This window comes from Olea europaea, unplaced genomic scaffold (assembly GCF_002742605.1).
Source record: "Olea europaea var. sylvestris unplaced genomic scaffold, O_europaea_v1 scaffold1834, whole genome shotgun sequence".
In the NCBI taxonomy this organism is placed as follows: domain Eukaryota; kingdom Viridiplantae; phylum Streptophyta; class Magnoliopsida; order Lamiales; family Oleaceae; genus Olea; species Olea europaea.
Window position 1 is genome coordinate 249413 of NW_019236108.1, and position 25152 is coordinate 274564.

The following is a 25152-nucleotide window of genomic DNA, read 5'->3' on the forward strand; positions in this document are numbered from 1 at the left end:
CCCCCCCCGAAAAAAAAGAAAAAGAAAAAAAGAACCTGATTTGTGTTTAATTGCTGCGATAAGTTGGCATTTTGTACTTTTGAAGTTTGAAGTTATTAAACTAATTTCCAACTTGATGATACAGACACATGCTGTGGCAGAAAACCTTCTCAAGTATCATTCACAGACTGTTGGATTAGTAATGGGTAGTGGCCCACGAAGAAAAGAGGTAGAGCGCATTATCAAAGGAGCTAATCTTTTAGTAGCAACACCCGGCCGTCTTCTTGACCATCTTCAAAATACTAAAGGCTTCATATATAAAAGCTTACAGGTATAGAAATACATTTTCTTGGCTAAAATTTGATTTTCATTGACCATGTTTCACAACAGACGAGTAACTTTTATTAAATCTTACATGTCCTCACAGCCATTGATGTATGTCGTTGTTATGACAGTTTGGATCAAATTCATTTTATTTATTGATGGATCAACAATATGTTATAATGACAAAAGTTGATTATTATTCTCTCTAAAAGTTGCTTCCTAAATATTAAAAGTAGTAGAGGATGTTGTTTCTCTACAGTTAGAATGGGTCTTTTTATTATTATTATTATTATCTAAAAGCTGTGATGACACAAATTAGTAGCTTTTGGAGAATGATTTCTGATGGGAAAACTAGTTAAAAGGCATTAAATCACCATTTTTGCTTCTAGGCAGTGGAATATTGCACTGCAAGGGGGTCCCCCACAGGATTTGAAATTATAGCAGGACAAAGGCCATGAGGTTTGATTTAATGGTAGCCAAATAACGATACAGTTAACAGATCAGTATGGTATTGAGTAATCTTTTTTATGTAACTTTTTTCTGTTCCTTTTTTTTTTTTTTTTTTTTTTTTTTTTGTATAATAGTTGATACAATGATATAGAATATTGCCCCCATTTGGCCCCTATTAATTTCCATTCCATTACATTTCATTTCTCTCTCTCTCTCTCTCTCTCTCTCTCTCTTATTTTTCAACCACACAATTTTTCATAAAATAATATTACACGTAAATAAACAAAAAAAAAATAATTCTTTTTCAACCAATCATTTTTCAAAAAAACACTATTTCATCCATTTTTATCTCCACAAAATGGGGGCCAAATGGGGGCATTAGTGAAAAAATGCAAAAGTGAATGGTATCAGCAACATATCCTTTTATAATAACATTAGGGCTGGTGAGTAGATCCTTTATCTTCAACTCGAGAACACTAATCATGATTAAAGAAGCAGTAGGGATTAGCTTGTGCATGAAGAGATGTATCATCCACCACAGAGAGCATTCAGGATCCAGACCTTTACTCTTTTCTTCCCTTTGCTTATTTATAGTGCTTTAGTTCTAAATACATTTTGGGACTTGCAGTGCCTCATGATTGATGAAGCTGATAGGATTTTGGAAGAAAATTTTGAAGAAGAAATGAAGCAGATCATTAAAATTTTGCCAAAGGTACTTGCTGCTATAGTTAATTCTTATGAGTCTTATATGTAGTCAAATTTTTGCTTTTGGTTTTTCTGGTTATGCAAAATTTAATATTGCCGGCCTTCTTTTTCCTCCCTATTTTTATTATTATTTTTTTTTTTTGGTGGATGAGGGCAGAATGAAATGCGATTCATAATCTTTTGAGAGTTCCCTGAGGCAGAGTTGTATTTATTTATTTATTATTATTATTTTTTCAGTTTTTCTGGGGCTCATTATATCATATGTTCTTTTTTGGTGACTTAGAATAAGATAGGTCATGGTGCAATTATTGAATTGAAGGGCTGCATTTATTAGCAAATTTAAGTTGTAACCTATGTGTCAGATTTTCTCGTTAAGTAAGGGAAATTGGTCCCGGAGGTCTTCAACCTCCATATAAGTGAGCTGTGATGCTCAGACTCGTCTTTTTGGTCAATAGACCTATGTTGAGACCGGGTGTGAAGTATGGGGCGGGCTTGGCGATTTTCAACTGGACACGGCTAGGAACAGAACTTATTGGAACTTGAATGCCGCCACTGTTGTTGTAGAGTGCAGAAAGCCGTGAATCTGAAAGGGATTAGGGAAGGAGAAAGTGTTATGTTGGACTATGGCCCTTTTTAAAAAAAAAAAAAAAAAAAAAAATTATCCACTGGCCTTTAGATTTGGTTGAGCCTTAATATGTACAGGAAACAAAATTTTGGGATTTTTTTAGCTATATCTTGGGTGGGTGAATGATTTGAGGTCTGTTTGTTGGCATAAAATGGGCTTTTGTACTTGGGTAATTTAGGAGTCGTGTTTTTATAGATATCAATTTTACTTTAATATTGCAGTACTTGTGAGATTAAAAATATTTCGATGTAATTTATGAATATTTTATTAAAATGTGTTATATGGTGTAATTTTCACTGTAAAAAAATAGTTAGGCTTATGAAATTAATTGATGATTACCTATAGATATTTTTTTAGTGTGTTTATAAACAAGTACGTAAAATATCTCATTGGACCATTAATAAACAGGCCGCCAAATTAATTGATTTTATTATAAATTATAATGTATAAAGTGCAATCATATCTACAACGAATGAAAAGATTTTGCTTGTAAATCTATGGGAAAGATTGCCATTTATTATAAATTACAATATATAATTTGTCATTTAATTATTATTTAATTTTTTACATATGAATTTTTGGGAAAAAAATTGTAGTTTCAAAGACGTATCCACGTACTCGTATATGAAATTTGGAATTCTTTTAACCATATCCTCGTATTTTACATTTTAAAAAATAAAATATTTGACACTTGGATACGTACCCATACCCGATACCAGTACCTAAGTCCGAGCATCATAGCAAGTGAGAACCTAAATCCCCAACTTTCAATTTCTGTAGTACTCAAGTCCCAACTAAGGAATTCCATCGAAAAAACTCTTAATAATTCACATGTTTGGTACATGATGTTTAGTTAATAAGACAATTATATTTAATAAAAAATTAAATCTAGTGAGGAAAGATGAAAAGAATTATATAAAAAGAAAGAAAACATCGAAATCACTCATGTCCCCGCACATACCCATAGCCACCAAGTGTCCCTTGCCATTATTGTGGAAATTGGGCTAATGGATAGAAGTAGTAAAATATATTTTATGAAAGAAAATTCTAGTCGTGATTAATTGGTGAACTTATGAAAAGAGAGATTGAGGAAAAATTCTGCTAAATGGATTTAAGCATTCTTGATTATAGAGATGATATTGAACTCAGGATTGCACTTTCTTGGTAAGTTCTCTGTCACAGGTTACAGGAGATTATTTAATATGGCAATGCTAATTCATCAGGATTTTGGGGAAGAAGATGATGGGGGCTGTGGCAGCGACTTGCTCCGTAGTAGCGGATGGTGATGACAGGATGGAGGTGGCAGGGTAGGGGCTGCACAGATGGGAGGTGGAAAGTTGGGGAAGAAATGATTCTTTTTTTGAATTACCCTTCTTGCTCTTGGAACCTTGTGAGAGACATGTAGCATTCTAATAGCTAAATGGACAAAATGTTGTTGGGGAACAATTCCTAATAAATTGCAGGTTGAGGACCGCAAGTGCTCGTTCATCAAGGATTAAGGACCTCTGCTGCTAATTGTACAAGAAGTAATACAAATGAAAGTACAAATTTGTGTACTGATATAGGTAGATACATCTGGCTTAATGTGTTATCTCAATGATGGCATCCATTGCTCATCAGCATTTAAGGAATCCGTTTCTGCTTCTATGGCTTTTTAATTATTTCCATTCCTTCCTTGAGAGTTACGAAAATATGTGTCCTATGAATGTGCTGAACAATGTAAATGTTGTATTGCAATATGGTTATAACTATTTTGAAATGATAAAATGATACAGTCATCTCCATTTTTTGTGAACTAATCGACTTACTATGCAGAAGAGACAAACGGCTCTTTTCTCTGCTACACAGACTAAGAAGGTATGAATACTGAGCTGATGGTTTTTACACTGATTCTGTTTAATATTCTATATTTCTACAAAGAGAATGCAAGAAATATATACAAGAATGTATTCCAATACGATTTTATTTTCAATTTCTTTTAGTATCCTAAATTTCCACATTCATTGCAGATTCTTATATTGTGGTTCCGAAGTGAATTTTTATTACTTACCGTATAGATAATGGAAAACAGGATTTTCACTTACTGTCGCCTGGCGGACTTAAAAAAGAAATATATTATCAATTTCAGGTTGAGGATCTTGCGCGTGTATCATTTCAGAAAACTCCTGTCTACATTGATGTGGATGACGGAAGGAAGCGGGTACACTGTCTTCTGATTTTTCCTTTGGTTGAAACTGATATATTTTATTCTCTTTTGATTAAATGTTAGCATTTATAGGTCATCAACGAAGGGCTGCAGCAAGGCTTCTGTATTGTCTCAAGTGCCAAAAGATTTGTTCTTCTGTATTCCTTCTTGAAGAGGAATCTGTCAAAGAAAGTGATGGTCTTTTTCTCATCACGCGATTCTGTCAAATTTCATTCAGAACTTCTTAGATACATTCAGATTGATTGTTTTGATTTACATGGAAAGCAAAAGCAGCCGAAACGAACTTCCTCATTTTTTAATTTTTGCGAAGCGGAGAAGGGTATCTTGTTATGTACCAATATAGCTGCACGTGGTCTTGATATTCCTGGTGTGGTATGTTTCTTCACCTTTATAATACAAACTCAGCCAGCGCCCCCCCCCCCAACCCCCGCCCCCAAAATAAAGAAAAATACATTATTTACCTGGGAAATAAGGCGTAAAAAAATAAATAAAAAAAATGATAACATATGGAATATGTATATAGTTAAAGAATGGCATATCTTTACTCTCCCTCTTTCTTTGGCAGAATCTTTTCCTATTTTTTCTGAATTGACACCTTTCTAACGAGCAGAGTCACAGAAATATCAGTAGTATTAAAACCGGGCTAGAGCGGTTGTTTCAACTGGAAAACGAGGAACAGACTGGCCTAGTCATGTAGTGTGAACTGACTACTAAAAAAATTATAAAATAGCTGGTGAACTAGCCGGTTAAGCTGTGAATTGTCCTTGGTTTTTTTCCCAGTTCTTCATAAATATGAACAAAAACTAATGATTTAACTTTTTTTTACTAAATCCATGCGCATGGTAAATATGACCACTTAGCTGCTTATTCTTTTGGAAAATTGTAGCATCGGTTCCAAACCTTTTCAGGTTTTGCAGACTTTATCCTAACCCTTAAATTTGTGCCAGTGAAGATCTCTAATATTTCATAAATATGCACCTAGTGTCCAAATAGATGGAAACCGTCCAGTTGACCAACAAAAGTGGACTTTGACTAACTTTGACCAAATTAAAATGGGTAAAATGGTAACTTTGCTTTTATATATATAAAATAATTAAAAACCCAGAAGCAAAATAAAATAAAAAGAGAGAAGAGATAAAAATAAAATATCTTCTTCTTACACCTCACCTACCCCCCAACCCCCAAGAAACAACTCGACGACCACCACTTACTACCTCCGGCCATCACTAGCCACCATCGCAAACCAAAACCAAAAAATCATCTTTCTTATTGTAAACAGATGAATTTTCTTCACTTTCCCCCAACAATGGCGGCTACTAACCTCCTCTCTCAAACCCCTACAATCCATCCCACAAAATCCTTGGTTTCTCATAAAACCCATTTCACCCTTCAAACTCAAGCCTACTTAAAAAATCGCCTCTTTGTGCATACAAGCAGTTCTGTCCCTCATCGAGGCCAAAACCCAAAATCTCTAGCATTGTTTCTTGAAATCTGAAGATGGGTATTTGTATTGTGAGGGAAATAAGGTTCGAGTGGGAGATTCTATGTGTTGGAGAAGTAAAAATTCTAGTGAAGAGTTAGAGAGAAAATGGAAACATAAATTATTTTCCAACCATAGTATTATTCATTTCACAATCTATTCGCATTAGTAATAATAAATTCAATTTCTGAGGTGGTTGTATTGAGACAGCTGCGATGTGATGCTGTTGAGGCAAAAAAATTATACAGCAGGAATTTTAGTGGTGACTTTGGTTGCTCGGGTAGTGGGGTGGGGTGAAGAAGGAGATGAATAGTTTTTTCCTTTTATTATTTTTATTTTGTTTTGATTATTTATTTTAATTGTTTTATAGGGTTAGATAGTAAAGTTACCCTTTTAAATTGGTCAAAGTTCAATTTTATTGGTCAACTAACGATCAAATGTATAGTTTCCATCCATTTCGAACCTAGGTGCATATTTCTGAAACGTTAAGGATCTTCACTTGCACAAATTGAAGATTAGGATAAAGTTTACGATAATTGAAAAGGTTTGGGACCATTGTTGCAATTTTCCCTTATTCTTTTATGCTAGTCATCAGAGTCCTTTTATAAGCTTTTTTGTCCCTTGTCAAAATAATAACTATCCGATGTGAGAATCATTTAGCTCATGTAAAATTATTAATAATTTTTGAGGAGGAACGTTTGGGTCCCACAAAATGTGTGGATAATAAATTAGTAGTCTGAAATTAATGTTTAACTTTGATTTTATAGAAAAAGGGAACTTATAAGTTACTTTTTAGGAAACATGGAAAAATGCTTCTAATCCCAGCAACCTGCTGTCTGCCTATGCATAGTAATACCACCCTTCAATGTATAACAACATCGCATGGTCGTGGAATATAATCATTAATTATAATCTAAAATAGTTTTTTTTGTTTAGAGAAATGGGATTTATTTTTGAGGTGTTTAAACAAGTTACATAACAAAAAGCTTTTACATTTAAATACTTCGAACTTTTGATGTGAACATTGTCATATATTATAAAAAAAATTACATTATATTTGTTTATTTATTTTATTTTTTTCCACCAATTTGAGTCTTGACCCTTTGCCTTTTCCTGGGCATTGGCCCCGGCCAGGTTTGAAAACATTGAGAAATAGTAGAGGTACTTGTATAATAAGAGAGAAGTGACAACCAATTTGTGGTTGATTTTTGTCACTGTAGTATACAAGATCAAATGTAATTGGCTGTGATGTTTCTTTTGTTTTGGGTAAGATGTTGGCGCCCATTGATTCTTCTTGTTTCTTCTTGTAGGATTGGATTGTACAGTATGATCCCCCAGATGACCCTAAGGTGCTGATATCCTTCTAAACGATATCCCGATTTATACTGTTTGAACTCTCCTAAACCTTGTTTTATGTAATTACTTTCAGGAGTATATCCATAGAGTTGGTCGAACTGCGCGTGGGGAAGGTGCAGAAGGGAAGGCCCTTCTTTTCCTTATTCCTGAGGAGTTGCAGTTTCTTCAGTACCTTAAGGTAGACAAGTATTTTCCTGTGAAAGAGCATAATGAAAATATGTTTTCATAGAAATAATTTGGTGTTCTGATCTGGTTACCTTATTTTTCACTAATATTGGTTAAATAATGGAAAAGCTAACTTTAAATTTCGATAATAAGGTAGTTTGCTTCTATTTGGTTGTATCCTGACTAAAAAAAATTCGGGGTAGAATTAAGTTCCTGAGGATTGATCAACTACAAAATTGGGTTGCATATTTCTTGGATAAATTTTTTTGTGAATTTTCACAGCTGTTTAATTTCAGGATGAAAAAGTGCATGTGAAAGAGTATGAATTTGATGATAAGAAGATTGCAAATGTGCAATCCCACCTGGTAAATTCTTGTTTAGAACTGTTTGGTTATATTTATCACTAAAGTAATTTATTTTCCGTCGTTCTCACAAGTTCCTCAGAAGTAAATATTGTTTATTATATGCACTGGTGCAGGAAAAGCTGGTTTCAAACAATTATTACTTGAATAAGTCGGCTAAAGATGGATACAAATCTTACATACAAGCTTACAATTCACATTCTAGGAAGGAAATCTTTAATGTTCACCGACTTGACCTGCAGGTACTTATCTTTGGGGAAATATTGTTTAGCAAAGAAGTATATCTTATAATTATTTTTCAGTAATCAAAATGCGTAAAATTGCAACTTCTTTATATCCCTCAATATGGGGATGTTATTTGAAACTCCCAGGAAGTTATTCGTCCTAACCGATTTTTTATGTTATATAAATAAACATTTTGAAGATAGATCGTAGAATTGGGGATTGATTGTGCAACTATAATGGAAAGGTGAGGATGAACTGGTTATATTTAAAGGTTTTGGGCTAACTTTCTACTGAGGCAATAGGCTTGGGGACAAGCACTAGTACTGCCCTGAGATTCCCACGTCCCTTCCTTGCGTAATCACTTGACGCCAAGTGTATTGCTCCCCAAAGGATGTGGTGTGGTTGTGCGGAGTGTGAAGTGCACTATTGAGGACCAACCATAGTTCGAGTTCTATTAGAATGTCAAATTTTATTATTTCGTATGTCATGATAGTAATCCGTGCTATTTGCAGGCTGTAGCTGCTTCATTCTGTTTATCATCTCCTCCCAAAGTAAACTTGAACATAGACAGTAGCGCATCAAAATTCAGGAAGGTGAAAAGAGTTGAAGGCAGACGAAATGGGTTCAGCGAGAAAAATCCATATGGTAGGAAAGGCGACACGAGACAATCTATCAGATACTAGGATGAGGTAATTTGTAGATACATGATACTTTGCTCGTCAGTTTTGAAATGAGGTTTTTACTTTTGAGCATTTAATTCTTTGAGACTAGAATCCCAATTTTTTTTCAACTGACAGTATCATATTCATTACCATAAAACTAGACAGAACTGCCTGATTTTGTTTTGTTCCTTTTGTTTTATAATACTCTATCTGCATGTTTAATATGCAATATTATGGATTATATTGATTGTAAATAGGTAATAATTTTAACTTTTATTTAGTAGTGGGGTGTTTTGTTTTTTGAAACCAGCTGAAACTAATATTAATTGACATCAACAGTTACAAAGTCTCAGATGAAATTTGGGTATTCCCCCAACTTATCAGATGTCTAGCAAGGACTTGTGCTACAAAATTTGCCTCCTGCCTAACAATGGTGCATTTTAAAGTTGGGAAAGACAAAAAAATATAAGTAGTCGAGTATTCAATACCATCTAATCTATCTTATCGAACATTTTGACCTTGTGGTTTCAATTGCGCGGTTTTCATGCAAGATGCGCCTGTTCTCTTCAATCATTAATTCTTTTAGTTCAGATTTTACAAATTATGGCCTTGCTTGAGCCACATTTTTTGAAAAAAATATATCCTTAAATAGTAATTTGACATTATTTCAATCTCACATTCTTTAATAAACATGCAAATTCATACTTTTTTTATTTTTTATCATACATTTATCATCAATATATTATTGAAAAATGTATTCTTATGAAATGAATGTGGCTCAAGATTAGGTTTTGGGTTTGCTCCTAAATAGTTAGCAGTTCAAGTTTTCTTAAGGCCACTGAGATGAGCACCTAGCTGTAAATTTCAGAGTCATGTGAGATTAGTCGAGATGTGCGTAAGCTGATCCGGACATTCACAATTATCAAAATAATAATAATAATAATAATAATAAATTAATGTGGCTCAAACAACAGCTAGGAGTTAATACCATTAATCGTTTAGAGTAATGACGTTGTCTCATTCTTCAATGCATTTGAACTCACTGGATTCAGGATGATCACAATTATAAATGAATAGCATTAAAACTTCATAAAAGGTTTATGGCAAAACAAGCTGCATAAGCACACTCGATTTCTGGCATGTTAACTAGATAGACTGATAGTATGGATTGACCAAAAAAATTAAAGATAACAATACACCAAATCTTACATAAATTAATGGGCCAACCGTCCAATGCAAAACGGGAAATATACGTAACTATATGTATTTAAAGATGCAATTTCAATTTTAAAAAAAAAAAAAATTTGGTTTTTTATTTTTATTTTTTTGTGGTAAAGAATGAATTTTTGAATAGTAAATTTCAGAAGAATGATGTTGAAAAAAGGAATGATTGTCAAACAATGACTTTTTGTATAAATAATATATGTATGTTAGACGATTAAAGATATTTAAAAAGACTCTTCCTGAGATCAAGGAATTAGTAATAAGCTCCTGTCAAAATAAAGTGGTATTAATTAAATATAATAAGGTCATCATACCATATAATTTATGGTCACAATTATGTACTAGTCTCAATGACATAATTATAGTAAAAAATTACAAATTTTATGAGGCGCAACTTATTTAACAGTTACAAATTATTAAATTAATTGGACTTATTCCTCGATCACATATCACAAATTTTATAGATTACAAGTTATTTTTCGATCACAATTTATTAAATTAATTGATCACGACTTAATTTTTGTCACAAATTTATCAAATTAATTGGTAACAACTTACTTTTCGATCACAAATTACAAATTTTAATGTCATTACGTACTAATCACAATCGTATAACGTTACAGTCACAAATTTATCAAATCAATTAGATACAACTTATTTATCGGTCACAATTTATCAAATTAAGTTGTCACAATTACCCCCCTTAAATGGTTACGAATTGTCCATCTCCCCCATCTCATTTCACTTGTTCCACCACCATTGGCGGCAGCCAAAACACGTCCGCCTGAAATTTACAACCCACCATCAAAACCCATCACTACCACCTCGAAACATACCACCACCACTAAAGTGAATTGTCCAAATGTTCACCGAACTTTGTAAAGAGTTTTCAAGGGGTTATAGAACTTTAAAAATCATTTAAATGATCATTGAACTTTGTAAAATGTTTCTTCAAGGTCACTGAACTTTAAAAATCACCTATATGATCATTGAACATTGAAAAATGTTTGCCAGGGGTCACTAAATTCAGTGATCCCAAAAAAATCTTTTGCAAAATTTAATTACCTCAAGGAAATCTTTTGTAAAATTCAGTGACCATTTAGGTGATTTTAAAAATTCAGTGATCCCGTAGAAACATTTTACAAAGTTCAATGACTATTTAATTAATTTTTAAAGTTTAGTAGCCCCTTAAAAACTTTTTGCAAAATTGAATGCCATTTGGGCAATTTACTCCCACAACCACATTTGAAAAAATATTACGTCAGAGTAAATTAAACTAACTTAGCTTTGTCATACTCAAATTACTATGAGTCTATGACATGATTTTTTCTTTATATATTTCATATATCTATAATTTTTTAAATATTACATCAAGTGAGAATCATTTTCTGGATGATTATATCTTTACTATAATTCAATTATTTTAGTAGTACCTTAATTTTTGCTTTACAATATGTATTTAATTAATTCAATAATACCGTACTTTTATTTTTCAATATGTATTTAGTTTAGTAATCATTTGAACAATTTTTACAATATTATAATTAATTATTTTGTTATAATTAATGTACATTTGACACGGTCTTTACCTTATTTTTCGTTTTTCAATATGTATTTAATTTATTTAACCATATTTAACAAATTCATTACTTTTTTGTTTTTGTTTTTCAATATGTATTTGAATTATTTAATCACTTGAACAATATTATCATGAATTATTTTGTTAATTATTTAATTATGATCAATGTACATTTAACAAAATTGCCTAAAACTTAATAGGTTTGAAAAAATATTACTTCATAGTAAATTAAATTGAGTATCTTTCGAACGATTCTATTCTTACTATAATTCAATTATTCCCTTAATTCTTATTTTTCAAAATGTATTTAATTACTGTACTTTTATTTTTCAGAGTGCAACTCTCGTGTTAGTTGCCATCAATGTCGTTCCCCAACCCCTTCTCATAAATGGACTCCCCTTCCAATTGGGTTTTTTTCTAAATGGAGCTTGAGTACTTCATTTTATGTATTTAATTTATTAATCATTTGAACAATATTATAAATAATTATTTTGTTTTGATGAAAGTACCTTTGACACATTCTTTAACTTATTTTTTATTTTTCAATGTGTATTTAATTTATTTAATTATATTTGACGAATTCATCACATTGTCGTTTTTTAATATGTATGTAATTTATTTAATCATTTAAACAATATTATCATGAATTATTTTGTCAATATTTAATTATGATCAATGTACATTTAACAAAATTGCCTAAAAAAACTTTAACATGTCTGGAAAAATATTACTTCAGGGTAAATTAAATTAAGTTAGCTTTGTCATACTCAAATTGCTATGATATAATTTTTTTTTTCTTTAGATATTCCATTACATTAAATGAGAATCATTTTTTGGACTATTATACCGTTATTATACTTCAATTATTTAAATAGTACCTTAATTTTAGTTTTTCAATATGTATTTAATTATTTCAATAATATCCTACTTTCATTTTTCAATATATATTTAATTTATTAATCATTTGAACAATATTGTCATTAATTATTTTGTCAATTATTTTGTTATAATGAATGTACATTTGATACATTCGTTATCTTACTTTCATTTTTTTAATATATTTTTAATTTATTTAATCATACTTGACAGATTCATCACCTTTTTCGTTTTACAATATGTATTTGATTTATTGAATCATTTGAACAGTATTGTCATGAATTATTTTGTCGATTATATAATTATGATTAGTGTACATTTGACAGATTCATTCCACTTAATTGGATTATAAATTAAATTCATTAAAAAATTTTGGAACAAAAGATGAATAGTTTTATAGTTTTCTTCCAATTAATTTATTCCAATAAATATTAAGATACGGAGAAGCTAAATGGGGAGACATGATGCGTATTTATAATAAATTATTTTAATTGATATATTCAATGCATATTAAGCAAATATAAGAAAATAATGATATTCATAGGGTGTCCAGATCAAAAGGGTAAATGGAGAGACTATTCTAATTGACTTCCTCAACTATTTTAATTGTTTTCACAAACTGATTTTTATTTTATTTGAATCAAAAATTCATTCCACATAAACAATTCATATTAATTATTTTTTTACATTCTTACATCTTACAATATTATTTTTATGGCACGTATAAAACATTTCAGAATATCGTGCAACATACGTTCTACTATGACTAGGAGTCTAGGACTATAAAAAGCCAACAAAATTGCCTGCGTCATTTTATATTGAATCATCCTTTTTGGACATGTCTATACACTAAATTATATACGAATAAACATCTTGCTCTCATCTTTAGTTTTATCTAATTGAACATATTAAGTGTCTGTTTGACATTCATTAATTTATTTTATGATTTGTTAAAAATCATTTTCAACAATACATTCATATAATAAAATATTTTACATGTACTCTAAATTTTTTTCTACTTTTTAACCACACACTCTCTTCAAATACTATTCAAAACTCATTTTTTCCCCTATTAATGAGAATCCATCATGCTCTAAATATGTCTTTTACGTATTATTTTAATTTACTAACTATAACATATTCTATTATTTTCTTTAGAATGACATCCTTTTATTGATAATTCGAAAACTCTCCATTCTTTAAAACTATATCATATCTTCCTCAACATCTACCATACTCCATCGCCCGTTCTCTCCCTGCATTTTCCCGTCTCACCGATTGTGGTAATTTTATGTGAAGACTTCCAATATGAAGTTATGAGTAACTATGAATGATTCAACTTTGTGATTCATGTCAACAAAATCGAGATAAGAGATTCAAGTAGGAAAAGCCTTTTTGTCATACATGTTTACTGGTGTTCCTTAGTCCACCAATTTTATGTTATAAGAGGAAAATGTAATTGTAAATACTACTTGAAGAAGTCAAATTAACATCATGTTGTAATTGATGCTACCACAATGCTTAGAAATAATCTCTCCACCATTTAAACATGCCTTCCACATGTCACACACTAAACTTTCACTCCCCTCCCTTGCTCTTTAACTAATTCTCCTCTCTCAGTCTATTCCTCTCATCCACAAGAAACTAAATTCAACTAAAAACTAGGACTTCCCCCCACTCCCACCCTACTCACAAATTTTACAACCCCGGAAATTACACACTACTCTACCTCCACTATATAAATTACTCCCTACCCACCCTATCTCTTACAAACTACAAACCACTCATCACTGAAAGGTAAGTACCTTTTTTTCTTGTCGCGTAATATTTGATTCACAAAAGGCGTAGCTATCTGGGCACTATCTGAAAGAGAATGTAGGTATTGATAGTTATATGGAAATGGTAGGAAATGTTAGTTGTGGTGAAGAGGAGAAGCAAGAGAGGAGTGGGAGACACTTTTGTAAGGTATGCAATGAGGGATTTAGGTGTGGTGGAGCTCTAGGAGGACACATGAGAGCCCATGTTATTGGAGATATTAATAATGTTGAAGAAGAAAACTCCAGGAATGAGCTGTCTGAAGGCAATTACAAGCATCCGTACTCTCTTCAAGCCAAAACGAGTCGTTATGTGGGTTATCAAGTAAGTGAAGAAGAAAGACACAAGCAGAAGTCGAAAGCAACGATCAAGATGGACAATAACTATGATGATCATGATCGGTATTCGGTTTCAAGTGAAGAAGAAGATCTTGCTAATTGTTTGGTCTTGTTGTCTAACACATCTTGTGCATTGTCTAATAAGAAGGAAATAATAAAGGCTAAACAAGTGGAGATAAAAGGTATGTTCCAATGCAAATCTTGTAAGAAAATCTTCAATTCCCACCAGGCATTAGGAGGACACAGAGCGAGTCACAAAAAGGTGAAAGGTTGTTTCGCTGTAAAATTGGAAAATCCCATTAATAATATTATTGAACAAGATTTGATTGCTGATATGGAAGATGACGAGGTACTGACAACACTAGAATCTCATGATTCGTACTCGAAAAAGACATCTAAGGTACATGAATGTTCAGTATGTCGCAGGGTATTTTCTTCCGGACAAGCCTTAGGAGGGCACAAGAGGTGTCATTGGCTCACCTCAACTTCAGTAGACAATGCTTTCATACCCAGATTCCATAAATTTCAAAATGATCATAGCCAAGAACTCTGCAAGAAACCAGACCTCGCCCCAGCCTCCATTCCCGCCCAACATGATCGCAACTTGTCGTCTCGTGAGAATATTACTGCTGATAACACAATCAGTAAATATGAAGATTCAACAAGATTGTATCAAAAACAATGGGGTAAAGGAAAAGTTTTCAATAGTATTACAAGTCAAAACCAGCATAAAATCCAAGGCACGAATCCAGTTATGATCCCCGATGGTCTGAACAGTGAAAACACAACTGAAATTAAGCTTAATGATTTAAGAGAGATGAATTTGGATGGAGGGTCTTCTAATTGGTTGCAGGTGGGGATTGCTTCAACTGCAAATATATCTTAAGAATGCTACACAAGAAGGGACTCAACTGTGATCAATTTCTCAACGTAAACTTGTAACATTAATTGGAGTTTATGCATTATTTATATGAATAAATAAAATACACTTTCATTGAAGTGTGCTTTTATAGAAATAGACATATTATCATCAATTTATTTATGCATTGATTTTAATATCCTGCCAACATACTCTTATAAATTGCTTTAACACGTAAAACGACCCCATAAACCCCATTTATATTAAAATGTTAGGTAATTTGCAAATGGAAGTCTCAAACTTTATAAAATTGTGCAAAGCGATCCGAAACTTTTTAAGTCATAGCAGCTAGTTCCCAAACCTTTCAATAAATGTGCAGCGACCTTACCTCTAACCGTTTCTATTCAAAAATCCATTATTTGATCAAAAGACAAATGTCTAACATTAATTTGACCAATTTAATTAAAATAATTTGAAAAATGGAAAACTAAAAATTTTAAAATATATATATAATGTGAAATACATTTTCATCTTCCCCTTCCACCCAACTCCCAAGCCACGTTAACAGCCACCACTCATTCCCACTAGAACCACCAACACTCAAATCCAACATCGTCATACCATCTTCACATCTTCTGAACTCTTAGATCCCACCATCATCTACAGAATTAAAGTCCAAAATCAACATAAATAAACACATTAAAGTGGTTAAGGAAGTCAATAAACACATTTGCGGAATGAATTCTTTTATTCAAATTAAATAAAAACCAGTCTATCAAAACAATTTAAATAGTTAAGGAAGTCAATTAGAATGGTTCCTTCATTTACCCCTTTGATCTGAACTGAACATCCAATGAATATCACCCTTTCTTCATAATCACTTAATATGTCCCCCTATTTACCTCGTTGTATCTTAACAGTCTTGAATAAAACAATTAGAAAAAAACTATAAAAATATTCACCTTTTAATTCGATTTTTTTAATAAATTAATTTACCATTCAATCAAATGTAATGAATCTATCTAATGTACAGTGATCATAACTAAATAATTGACAAAATAATTCATGATAATATTGTTCAAATGATTAAATAAATCAAATACATACTGAAAATGAAAAGGCAATGAATCTGCCAAATATGATTAGACAAATTAAATACATATTGAAAAAGAGAAGTGGGGTATGTGTCAAATGTACATTCATTATAACTAAATAGTTGACAAAATAATTAATGATAATATTGTTTAAATGATTCAAATGATTAATAAATTAAATACATATTAAAAAACGCAAAGTAGGTATTATTGAAATAATTAAATACATGCCTTTCTTTGAACCCCATTTTTCATCAAAATATATTTTTAAACAGTAATTTGACATCTTTTCGACTAGGACTGTAAGCAAAAATCGTAAAACTGGAAAATCTAACCAAAATCGCATTTTAGAAACCGTCAGTTTGGTGCCACATGGACCCGGTCAACGAAATGATTTTGAACCAAACCAAACCGATCAAAATGGTTTGATTTACGTTTGAGAATTTTAATTGCGGTTTAAAACCAAACCGGACCGGCAAAAAATATATAAAAATAAAAAAATGAAAAAATGATTTTTTTTTTTTTTTAAATTCATCCAAATATGTAAAATTCAATAGTTGTCATTTGTGGGTATTTTTGTCAATTTCTAATATAATACATATATATATTATTATTACCTAATAATCCTAATTTATATTTAATAATCTCAAAACTAACATAATCTATCAAAAGTTCTTTTCCTCTTCAGAATTCAGATGAACTCCAGCCGACACCCGACACAGTCTTGAGCCATCGGCATCACACACACTTCTTCTTCAATTTTTTTACGCCTCTTCAAAATTGAATTGTAGTCCATTACACAAAATCGGAGAGAAATAGATTGTAAGCATTCGGTAATAATATTTTTTACGAATAAAGTTTCAAATCAATAATTCTTTTGAGCAAATTGAGGTAAGAATCTAAAATTAAATGTGTTTCATAACAACATACAAACGAAAGTTTGTGTAATTGTTCTGTTTAGATATATTATAAACAACTGCTTTATTATTATGGTTGATTATTCTCTTTGTCTAATCAATAACATTTTTTTTCAGATATGATGATCACGAGATCGTGTTGGATTGATTTTTTGGGCCTTATATCTCGTTTAGTAGACTTGTATTGTAACGTTATCATAACGTCATTAACCTAAAAAAGGTGAATAAAAATGAAAAAAACTATGTTTTTGTTTATCGTGATTTCACTTTGATTTAGTAGATATTTAAATTTATAGTAAATATATTTAGCCCCTGTTCGAGCCATATTTTCCATGTTATCATCATGAGAAAATTAACCGTTGGAGAGGATGCTGGGTCCCACACATGAAACAAAAGGTCAACAAATGCGGTTGGACTTATATGATAATGGTCCAAATTTTCATTTTTTTTTTTGACCAAAAAATTTGGTTGAAACAAGGGGTTAGATTGTTTTAGATTTATTGCTAGTAAGATATAAATATATATTGAATTCAATGAATTGATGTAATAAAAGTAGACAGACAAAAAAAATATGACAAAGTCGACGGTATAAAATCGGACCAAAACGTTGGGTTTAGGTTTAAGTATTTTTCAAATCGTTCAAAATGATTTGGTTTAGGTTTGGGTTTTTCTCAAACCGGTTTAAACAATTTGGTTTGAAAATTTGTCAAAAATCGGTAAAATCGGACCACTTAAACCCCCAATTTCAATTACACATTCTTCAATAAAATAACATTACATGCAGATTCAAAAAAAATTCTTATTTTTTAACCACACATTAATGTCATAACACTATTACAAAATGCATTTAAAAAAAAAAGCTCAAACAAGTCTCTTAAAAAATGAAAAGTAAGGTATTATTGAAATAATTGCATTAAATTAATATTATTTAGTTCCATTGGGGTTACAATATGTTTTTGTTTATCGTGATTTCACTTTGATTTAGTAGATATTTAAATTTATAGTAAATATATTTAGCCCCTGTTCGAGCCATATTTTCCATGTTATCATCATGAGAAAATTAACCGTTGGAGAGGATGCTGGGTCCCACACATGAAACAAAAGGTCAACAAATGCGGTTGGACTTATATGATAATGGTCCAAATTTTCATTTTTTTTTTGACCAAAAAATTTGGTTGAAACAAGGGGTTAGATTGTTTTAGATTTATTGCTAGTAAGATATAAATATATATTGAATTCAATGAATTGATGTAATAAAAGTAGACAGACAAAAAAAATATGACAAAGTCGACGGTATAAAATCGGACCAAAACGTTGGGTTTAGGTTTAAGTATTTTTCAAATCGTTCAAAATGATTTGGTTTAGGTTTGGGTTTTTCTCAAACCGGTTTAAACAATTTGGTTTGAAAATTTGTCAAAAATCGGTAAAATCGGACCACTTAAACCCCCAATTTCAATTACACATTCTTCAATAAAATAACATTACATGCAGATTCAAAAAAAATTCTTATTTTTTAACCACACATTAATGTCATAACACTATTACAAAATGCATTTAAAAAAAAAAGCTCAAACAAGTCTCTTAAAAAATGAAAAGTAAGGTATTATTGAAATAATTGAATTAGATTAATATTATTTAGTTCCATTGGGGTTACAACACTAATCTATATGATGCTAATGTGACATTAAATAATAAGTGAAATTAAATAGGTCATTTAATTTAATTTTCCATTTAGCTTATCAGCTAACACTACATAAATTGGAGTTATAACCCCGATGGAGTTAAATAACATTATTCATTGAATTATAGTAAGAATAGAATCATTCAAAAAATATTCTCTTGTGATATTTAATAGTTTATTATTATTGTTCAATGGACTAAAAATAACAAAAGAAATCAAAGCAAAAAAGAGTTACCTAGTTCGGTTAAATTTTCCACACTCTACAAATGCTACACAATTTTGTGCATTACTAGCGTCACAAATTCATGTTGGCAAATCTATGCTCAAACTGTTCATCAATTCTTAGAATCAACGTACACATTGTGATCCAAAAATACCAATTTTATCACTGTTTGTTAAAACATGTCGACAGAAATTTTCGATTAATTCCACGAAGAAATTTCATAACATGGACAAATCTCGTTTCAGGCCTGGCTCAAGGTGTTATTAATCCAGAAACAGTGTTAGCAAGAGCTTCTCTGTTGTACAATTCTGGCTCCAAGCCTAATGCCTATACTCTTGTTCATTTGACCCGTGCTTGTACGACTACTGGTCGATTTTCACGTGGCCAACAGCTACATTCTCACATTCTGAAATCTGGGTTTGATTCTAATGTCTTTGTATCAACAGCTTTGGTGAATTTTTATGCGATGTTTGAGGAATTAAATGATGCCCAAAAATTGTTTGTTGAAATTCCTCAACCAAGTGTCGTTTCCTGGAATTCTTTGATTTCTGGATTTGTTCGTTCAGGTAAGTTCAGAAAAGCATTGAGTTTGTTTGTTCAAATGGAAAAATCTGGTGTTTTAGCAGATTCTTATTCGCTTACAGCCGCTTTATCAGCTTGTGGGCAGCTAAGTTTAGTGCAGTTTGGAAAATCAGTACATTCTAAGATTGTGAAACTTGGTGTTCAACGTAGTATCGTTGTTTCCAATTGCTTGATTGATGTGTATGGAAAATGTGGTTTCCCTGCGGAAGCAATATGGATTTTCGATGATATGGCTGATAAGGACACCATCTCTTGGAATTCCATTCTTGCCGCAAATGCAAGAAATGGGAAGCTTGAATCAGCATTTAGAATTTTTAGCCAAATGCCCAACCCCGATACAATCTCATACAATGAGCTTATCAGCGGCATTGCACAGTTTGGAAACATAGAAGATGGAATTGGTATTTTATCAAGAATGCCAAATCCTAATTCATCTTCATGGAATTCGATAATAACTGGGTTCGTGAACAGAAGTAGAGCCCGAGAAGCTCTTGAATTTTTCAACAAAATGCACTTGAGAGGAGTTAATATGGATGAGTTCACATTTTCAAGTCTTCTGAGTGGCATTGCCAGTTTGTCGGCAATTACATGGGGGTGTTCGATACATTGTTGTACAGTGAAGCGTGGTTTAAATGAAAATGTTATTGTTGGGAGTGCTATAATCGACATGTACTTCAAGTGTGGGCAAGTAAAGGAAGCCGAAGAAATTTTTCATTCTATGTGCAGAATGAATTTAGTTACTTGGAACACCATGATCTCTGGATATGCTCACAATGGTGATTCCAACAAGGTGATTCAGCTATTCGAGCAGTTAAAAACTATCAAGGATTTACATCCAGATGAAATTACGTTTCTTAATGTTCTATCAGCCTGTTGGCACAGCAGGATTCCCTTCGGCATTGCGAACCAATACTTTGAAGCTATGATCAAAGATCATAGGATTAACCCAACACCCGAGCATTGTTCTTGCATGATCAGGCTCATGGGACATGAAGGTGAAGTATACAAGGCGGAAAAGATGATAAATGAACTGGGATTTGAATCTTGCGGATTGGTTTGGAGGACATTGCTTGGGGCGTGTGTTTCTTGTGGGAACATAGAATTGGCTGAGAAGGCAGCGATGAAGGTGATAGAATTGGAACGGGATCAGGAGCTTGTTTATGTAATGATGTCTAATATTTATGCGCATCATGGAAATTGGAAAGATGTTCGTGGCATTAGAGAGCTGATGAAGAAAAGAAAGGTGAGGAAAGTAGCTGGTTTAAGCTGGATTGAAGTTGAAAATTCCCCACCTACATGACATGATGCAATTGGAAATTAACGTTCAGTAGAGAATTTTTTCTTCAGGAGGTCCATCTTGGAAAGGTTAAACTTTGGTGTTATTTGTAGTAAGGTTTATTGAATAATACTGAAAACATTAAGAATTTATTGTCAGGTCCTATTTGGCTTTTTGGCATCATGGATGTCGCATATGCTCCTCAGGGCCACAAGCTTAAGCAGAGGCATCACTCAATTGGATTGTGTTGATATAAAAAAAAATAGCCAGTAGCTAAAATGTGCTAGAACCTTCGAATATTGTCGTTCCCCAGATTGATTGTCTGAGGCAGCATTGGGTTGCCCACGGAGGCCATTCGACGCTCATGTTGGCTGAGCACTATGAATATAATACACATTCATGAGAGGTGTATGTACTATAAAATGTATATTTGACTACTTAACAGGAGAATTCTCCGTTCAGATAATGGCTTGCTTTTTCACATTCAATGTGTAATGTTGTTGATCTATATTCTCAAGAAGTAAGAGCAAGAACCAGGACCAAGTCGCAACAATCACTCTGTGGAAAGTATGAATTCTTCTACTTTTCGTTCGATCCAACCAAATTCCCCTAAGCTAAGGGCTTAAGTAGAGGGAAGAGGGCTTTCTAAGCTAAGAAGAGTTTGGAACAAAACAAACACAACAAAGATGAGGAAATATAGCATCTGCGAATGCTTATCAAATCATGAGTTACTTATCGCTAAATGTGGAACTGAGTATTCGAACTAATCTTCAACAACCCAAATCCCAAGAATAGATTTGCAAATGATAATCGATCAAAAGGTAAAAATTTCAAGGATATGCCCAAATAAATTTCAGTTCAAACTAAAACAAAAATCTCAAAAAGGCAACATTCAGAACATGAATAACAAGGCTATTTCCAGCAATTTAAATGAAACATACAATAATCAAACTCAATTCTACAACTTCAAGCAACTTTTAAGAAATTGAATGTATATGCTGGAATAAATGAAGTAGAACCTCCCCTTTTTTCCGTTCAAATGAAGATAACTCTCTGACAGTCTGCTAACAAAGTCACCTTGGAACTGATAGGCCTAGCTCTAATTCAAGAAACAAAAAGTTCATATAAGAAAACAATACGAGCAAAATACCCACTTGATGATAAATAAAAAAAATCTCTCTTAAGCATTCAATAAAATAAAATCATTGATGCTTAACGATCCCAGTTTATTAACTTTCTCTAAAAACAGCTAAAGTAATCAATAGAAAATCAAAGAAGAGGCTAATTCTGGCAGGTTGATGGTTGATTCATCCTGAGACATGTAGTATAGAGGTAGCATAAATATCCTTGAAATTAACTTCCAAGCAGATGACGGAGCCCATCTTGAAAAAATGTTTCACGTTCCATCAATTTCATCTGGGAAAAAGGAGAACTGTTTGTCACCAGGCTTATCAAACTAATGCATTATGCACAATCGCTCAAGTAGAAATGCTGATACCAAATTCACATGCTTTTGAATCTACTGTTATTGTGTCACCTCTCTCTCTTCCTAGAACATTTTTAAGTGGATATATAAATCCCATTTTGAGATAGAATGAGGGAATTAAAAGTTTGGTGAACTACTTCAGAAGGATTTCTTTTAAAAAATCTACACTAAATTTTAGAAAAAAGGTACAGAAACTTTATAGGTTAAGTTTCATAATGAACTGATTTTGACTAAGCAGACAAATAATTTTTCAGCCGCGCAAATGGTTCCATCAATTCCGCTGCAGAGAATTCTTCTCTCCAGAAATTTGTGTTATTTAGGCACCAAACAAATTCAATGTCAACGAAGAGTATGAAAATTCAACACATTTCCATTAACAAACAAATCTCCAAACACAGTTAGCAGATAGGTCAAAGTTGAAATCGATGACGTGAAAATTAAAAGCTAGGTGTTATATATAAATCGGCAATAAATAAGATCACTGCAGATATTTTATTTGTCCACCAAAATGTAGCCAAGTCCCTTGCGTTAAAAAAATTCTTAAATATAAGATAAGTCATGCATTTATTGTTCTCTGCATCCCCAAAATACGAGTATAAAACTCAGTTTCATAAAATTGTTAACCAAGCTTTAATACATGAGCATAACACAATGAAGCATTACAGAGACCTTGTAAAATTCTGGTATTTCTTTCAAGCATTTGGAAATTCATGTGCCTGCAGGAACCAAATATTCCAGTCAGATAGCTTCAATGCCTTTTACCCCAAAACATATGCCTAAATTGTTCATTAAGGACGTTGATTAGGAGATAGGATAACAACTCCATAACTAAAAATATAAAGCAATTAGGCAACATGAAGTCATGGAGTGTTTCTGAAGTGAAAAACCAGCTTACTCAACAATAAGGTACAGTCATTTCAAAAAGCATTTTGATATCCAGATTGAGGAAATTCAAAACCATAACTTTTAACTTTTCTGGTATATTTGAACTGCATTGGTTAACAGTAATGATTTTAGAAGATTGCAAGTTAATTCTTGTCATCTTAAAATCGGTAATCTCTCTTTTCTCCGCCTAAACACACATTCCAAACTCACAAAAAGTATGTGTCTGTTGAGGTAGTATTGAAAAACCTAGGAAATGAAAAGTGCAATCAGTGACTCTCATGATTAAGCTAGGCTTTCCATGAATCATATAAACATAGACTTACTTGGAATTATGTGTAGATTAAATCTCAGGCAGAACAATTTATCAGGTACAACGTATAAGGAAATCAGAGGTCATGCATGAGAATACAAAGCAGATACATGGCAGTAGCAGTAAGTAGCAACATAACAGGTCTCCTACTGATGACACGGAATTATTCTACAAAAAAAAAAATAAAAGGGATTTCTCTCATGATTAAGCTAGGCTTTCCATGAATCATATAAACATAGACTTACTTGGAATTATGTGTAGATTAAATCTCAGGCAGAACAATTTATCAGGTACAACGTATAAGGAAATCAGAGGTCATGCATGAGAATACAAAGCAGATACATGGCAGTAGCAGTAAGTAGCAACATAACAGGTCTCCTACTGATGACACGGAATTATTCTACAAAAAAAAAAATAAAGGGATTTTCAAGTATAATTTAAGGGCAATATTTTGGTTTCTTTGAGATAAACCACTTGATTATCCTCGAGCTTCCCAAAAATGATTTATATAATTTCAAATACAATTTTATCTTCAGCAGTTTAACCTTAACACTGCCCACAAACTAAATAGTAACAGAACTTGATGCGAAAAATTCACAACTAACATCATAAAGGCACATACTAGAGATCTGGAGAAGTGCAGCAAAGTGTACCCTGAGAAAGAGCCCTGCAACTCCTCGATGATGAGCTCAGGCATGACGTCATCCTAGCCGTAGCAACCACGCTATGCAGCGGCAGCATTGACGCCACGCAGCCCAGCTCTGCCGGACACCTAACAAGAATCCATACATAAAATAAAATCAATCACAGAACAAAATAACAATATCGTAATCTTCACTATAGGGTTAAGTACCTCCAGATTGAAGGGGCGGGTTTTGAAGGCAGAGATGGTTTAGCAAACGACGACGTGTAGGTTCTGGGAAGACAAGAAGGAGAATTTGATTTCTTCAAGATGGATCTAAGAGTTGAAATGGAAGCTTTGTTGATGATTCGGCTGCATTTCGTAGCCATTGCTGACAAGAAAATATGGATGGAGAATGGGAGTGGATCGAGGGCACGGAGTTTTTGTAATGAAACTGGATATTTTGGGCGTGGGGGAGAGTGGAATGGAAAGTAGGGTTTAGGGTTTTCAGTAAATAGATTTTCACATAATTCATAAAGATCTTGTCAAAATGATAAAATTTTAAAAGAATTTGTACATTTATAACTTGAAATCCATTCATATTTATTGAAATCTTTTATTAATAAAATCTTTGTAAATATTAATGAATTCTTGAGAATATTGGGGTGGTCATTTTTCACGGAATTGGATAGAATCCATCGATTCGACTTCGATTCCTCTAATAAATGGGGACGATTTTGGGACCATGAATTGACCACGAACTACTTTTGGTCCAATTCTCAATATTACATCATGAATTAATAGTGAATTTGGTTTTCTCAAATTTCTTTTTTTGTTGGTGCATTA

General features: G+C 32.4%; 4 protein-coding genes across 13 annotated transcripts in view; 3 read left to right on the forward strand and 1 right to left on the reverse strand.

The window, feature by feature from the left end:
- The window catches only part of LOC111378571 (DEAD-box ATP-dependent RNA helicase 51-like), a 10291-nt gene extending 1514 nt beyond the window's left edge, over positions 1 to 8777 (forward strand). Inside the window, exons 3-12 of the mRNA XM_023001797.1 lie at positions 125 to 310; positions 1382 to 1465; positions 3899 to 3940; positions 4212 to 4283; positions 4362 to 4661; positions 7080 to 7118; positions 7199 to 7303; positions 7587 to 7655; positions 7769 to 7894; positions 8390 to 8777. Coding sequence (XP_022857565.1) covers positions 125 to 310; positions 1382 to 1465; positions 3899 to 3940; positions 4212 to 4283; positions 4362 to 4661; positions 7080 to 7118; positions 7199 to 7303; positions 7587 to 7655; positions 7769 to 7894; positions 8390 to 8560 — 1194 coding nt within the window. The 3' untranslated portion in view covers positions 8561 to 8777. The remainder of the gene's footprint in view (positions 1 to 124; positions 311 to 1381; positions 1466 to 3898; positions 3941 to 4211; positions 4284 to 4361; positions 4662 to 7079; positions 7119 to 7198; positions 7304 to 7586; positions 7656 to 7768; positions 7895 to 8389) is intronic.
- Positions 8778 to 14117: 5340 nt separating this feature from the next.
- On the forward strand, positions 14118 to 15257 carry LOC111378562 (zinc finger protein ZAT9-like). Its single transcript, XM_023001793.1, has 2 exons — positions 14118 to 14640; positions 14737 to 15257. The coding sequence occupies exons 1-2, from the start codon at positions 14118 to 14120 to the stop codon at positions 15255 to 15257; spliced, it is 1044 nt and encodes a 347-aa protein (XP_022857561.1).
- A 3882-nt stretch (positions 15258 to 19139) lies between these two features.
- LOC111378572 (putative pentatricopeptide repeat-containing protein At5g47460) lies at positions 19140 to 21486 on the forward strand. The gene is made up of 2 exons (XM_023001798.1): positions 19140 to 21092; positions 21163 to 21486. The coding sequence occupies exon 1, from the start codon at positions 19228 to 19230 to the stop codon at positions 21025 to 21027; it is 1800 nt and encodes a 599-aa protein (XP_022857566.1). The 5' UTR covers positions 19140 to 19227; the 3' UTR covers positions 21028 to 21092; positions 21163 to 21486.
- A 324-nt stretch (positions 21487 to 21810) lies between these two features.
- LOC111378573 lies at positions 21811 to 24836 on the reverse strand. Of its 10 annotated transcripts, none has more exons than XR_002699874.1 (4): positions 24538 to 24836; positions 24338 to 24456; positions 23159 to 23265; positions 21811 to 22102 (listed from the first exon to the last, which is right to left on the reverse strand). XR_002699874.1 is itself a non-coding variant. In XM_023001807.1 (4 exons), exons 1-3 carry the CDS (start codon positions 24693 to 24695, stop codon positions 23198 to 23200), a joined length of 285 nt encoding a protein of 94 aa, XP_022857575.1. In that variant the 5' UTR covers positions 24696 to 24834; the 3' UTR covers positions 21811 to 22419; positions 23159 to 23197. The 10 variants fall into 10 exon arrangements, 8 of the variants coding, with proteins under 8 accessions (XP_022857575.1, XP_022857567.1, XP_022857569.1 ...); XR_002699873.1 differs by having other exon boundaries at positions 21811 to 22419; XM_023001807.1 differs by having other exon boundaries at positions 21811 to 22419; positions 23159 to 23205; positions 24538 to 24834.
- Between the last annotated feature and the right edge of the window lie 316 nt (positions 24837 to 25152).

Excerpts from the sequence above, each read along its gene's own strand:
- LOC111378573 (XM_023001803.1), bottom strand. The coding sequence starts at position 24,695 with ATGGCTACGAAATGCAGCCGAATCATCAACAAAGCTTCCATTTCAACT. Across the intron at positions 24,457-24,537 it reads CCCGCCCCTTCAATCTGGAG|GTGTCCGGCAGAGCTGGGCT; the intron begins GTACTTAACCCT and ends GATTCTTGTTAG.
- LOC111378562 (XM_023001793.1), top strand. The coding sequence starts at position 14,118 with ATGGTAGGAAATGTTAGTTGTGGTGAAGAGGAGAAGCAAGAGAGGAGT. Across the intron at positions 14,641-14,736 it reads GAGTCACAAAAAGGTGAAAG|AATCTCATGATTCGTACTCG; the intron begins GTTGTTTCGCTG and ends TGACAACACTAG.
- LOC111378572 (XM_023001798.1), top strand. The coding sequence starts at position 19,228 with ATGTTGGCAAATCTATGCTCAAACTGTTCATCAATTCTTAGAATCAAC.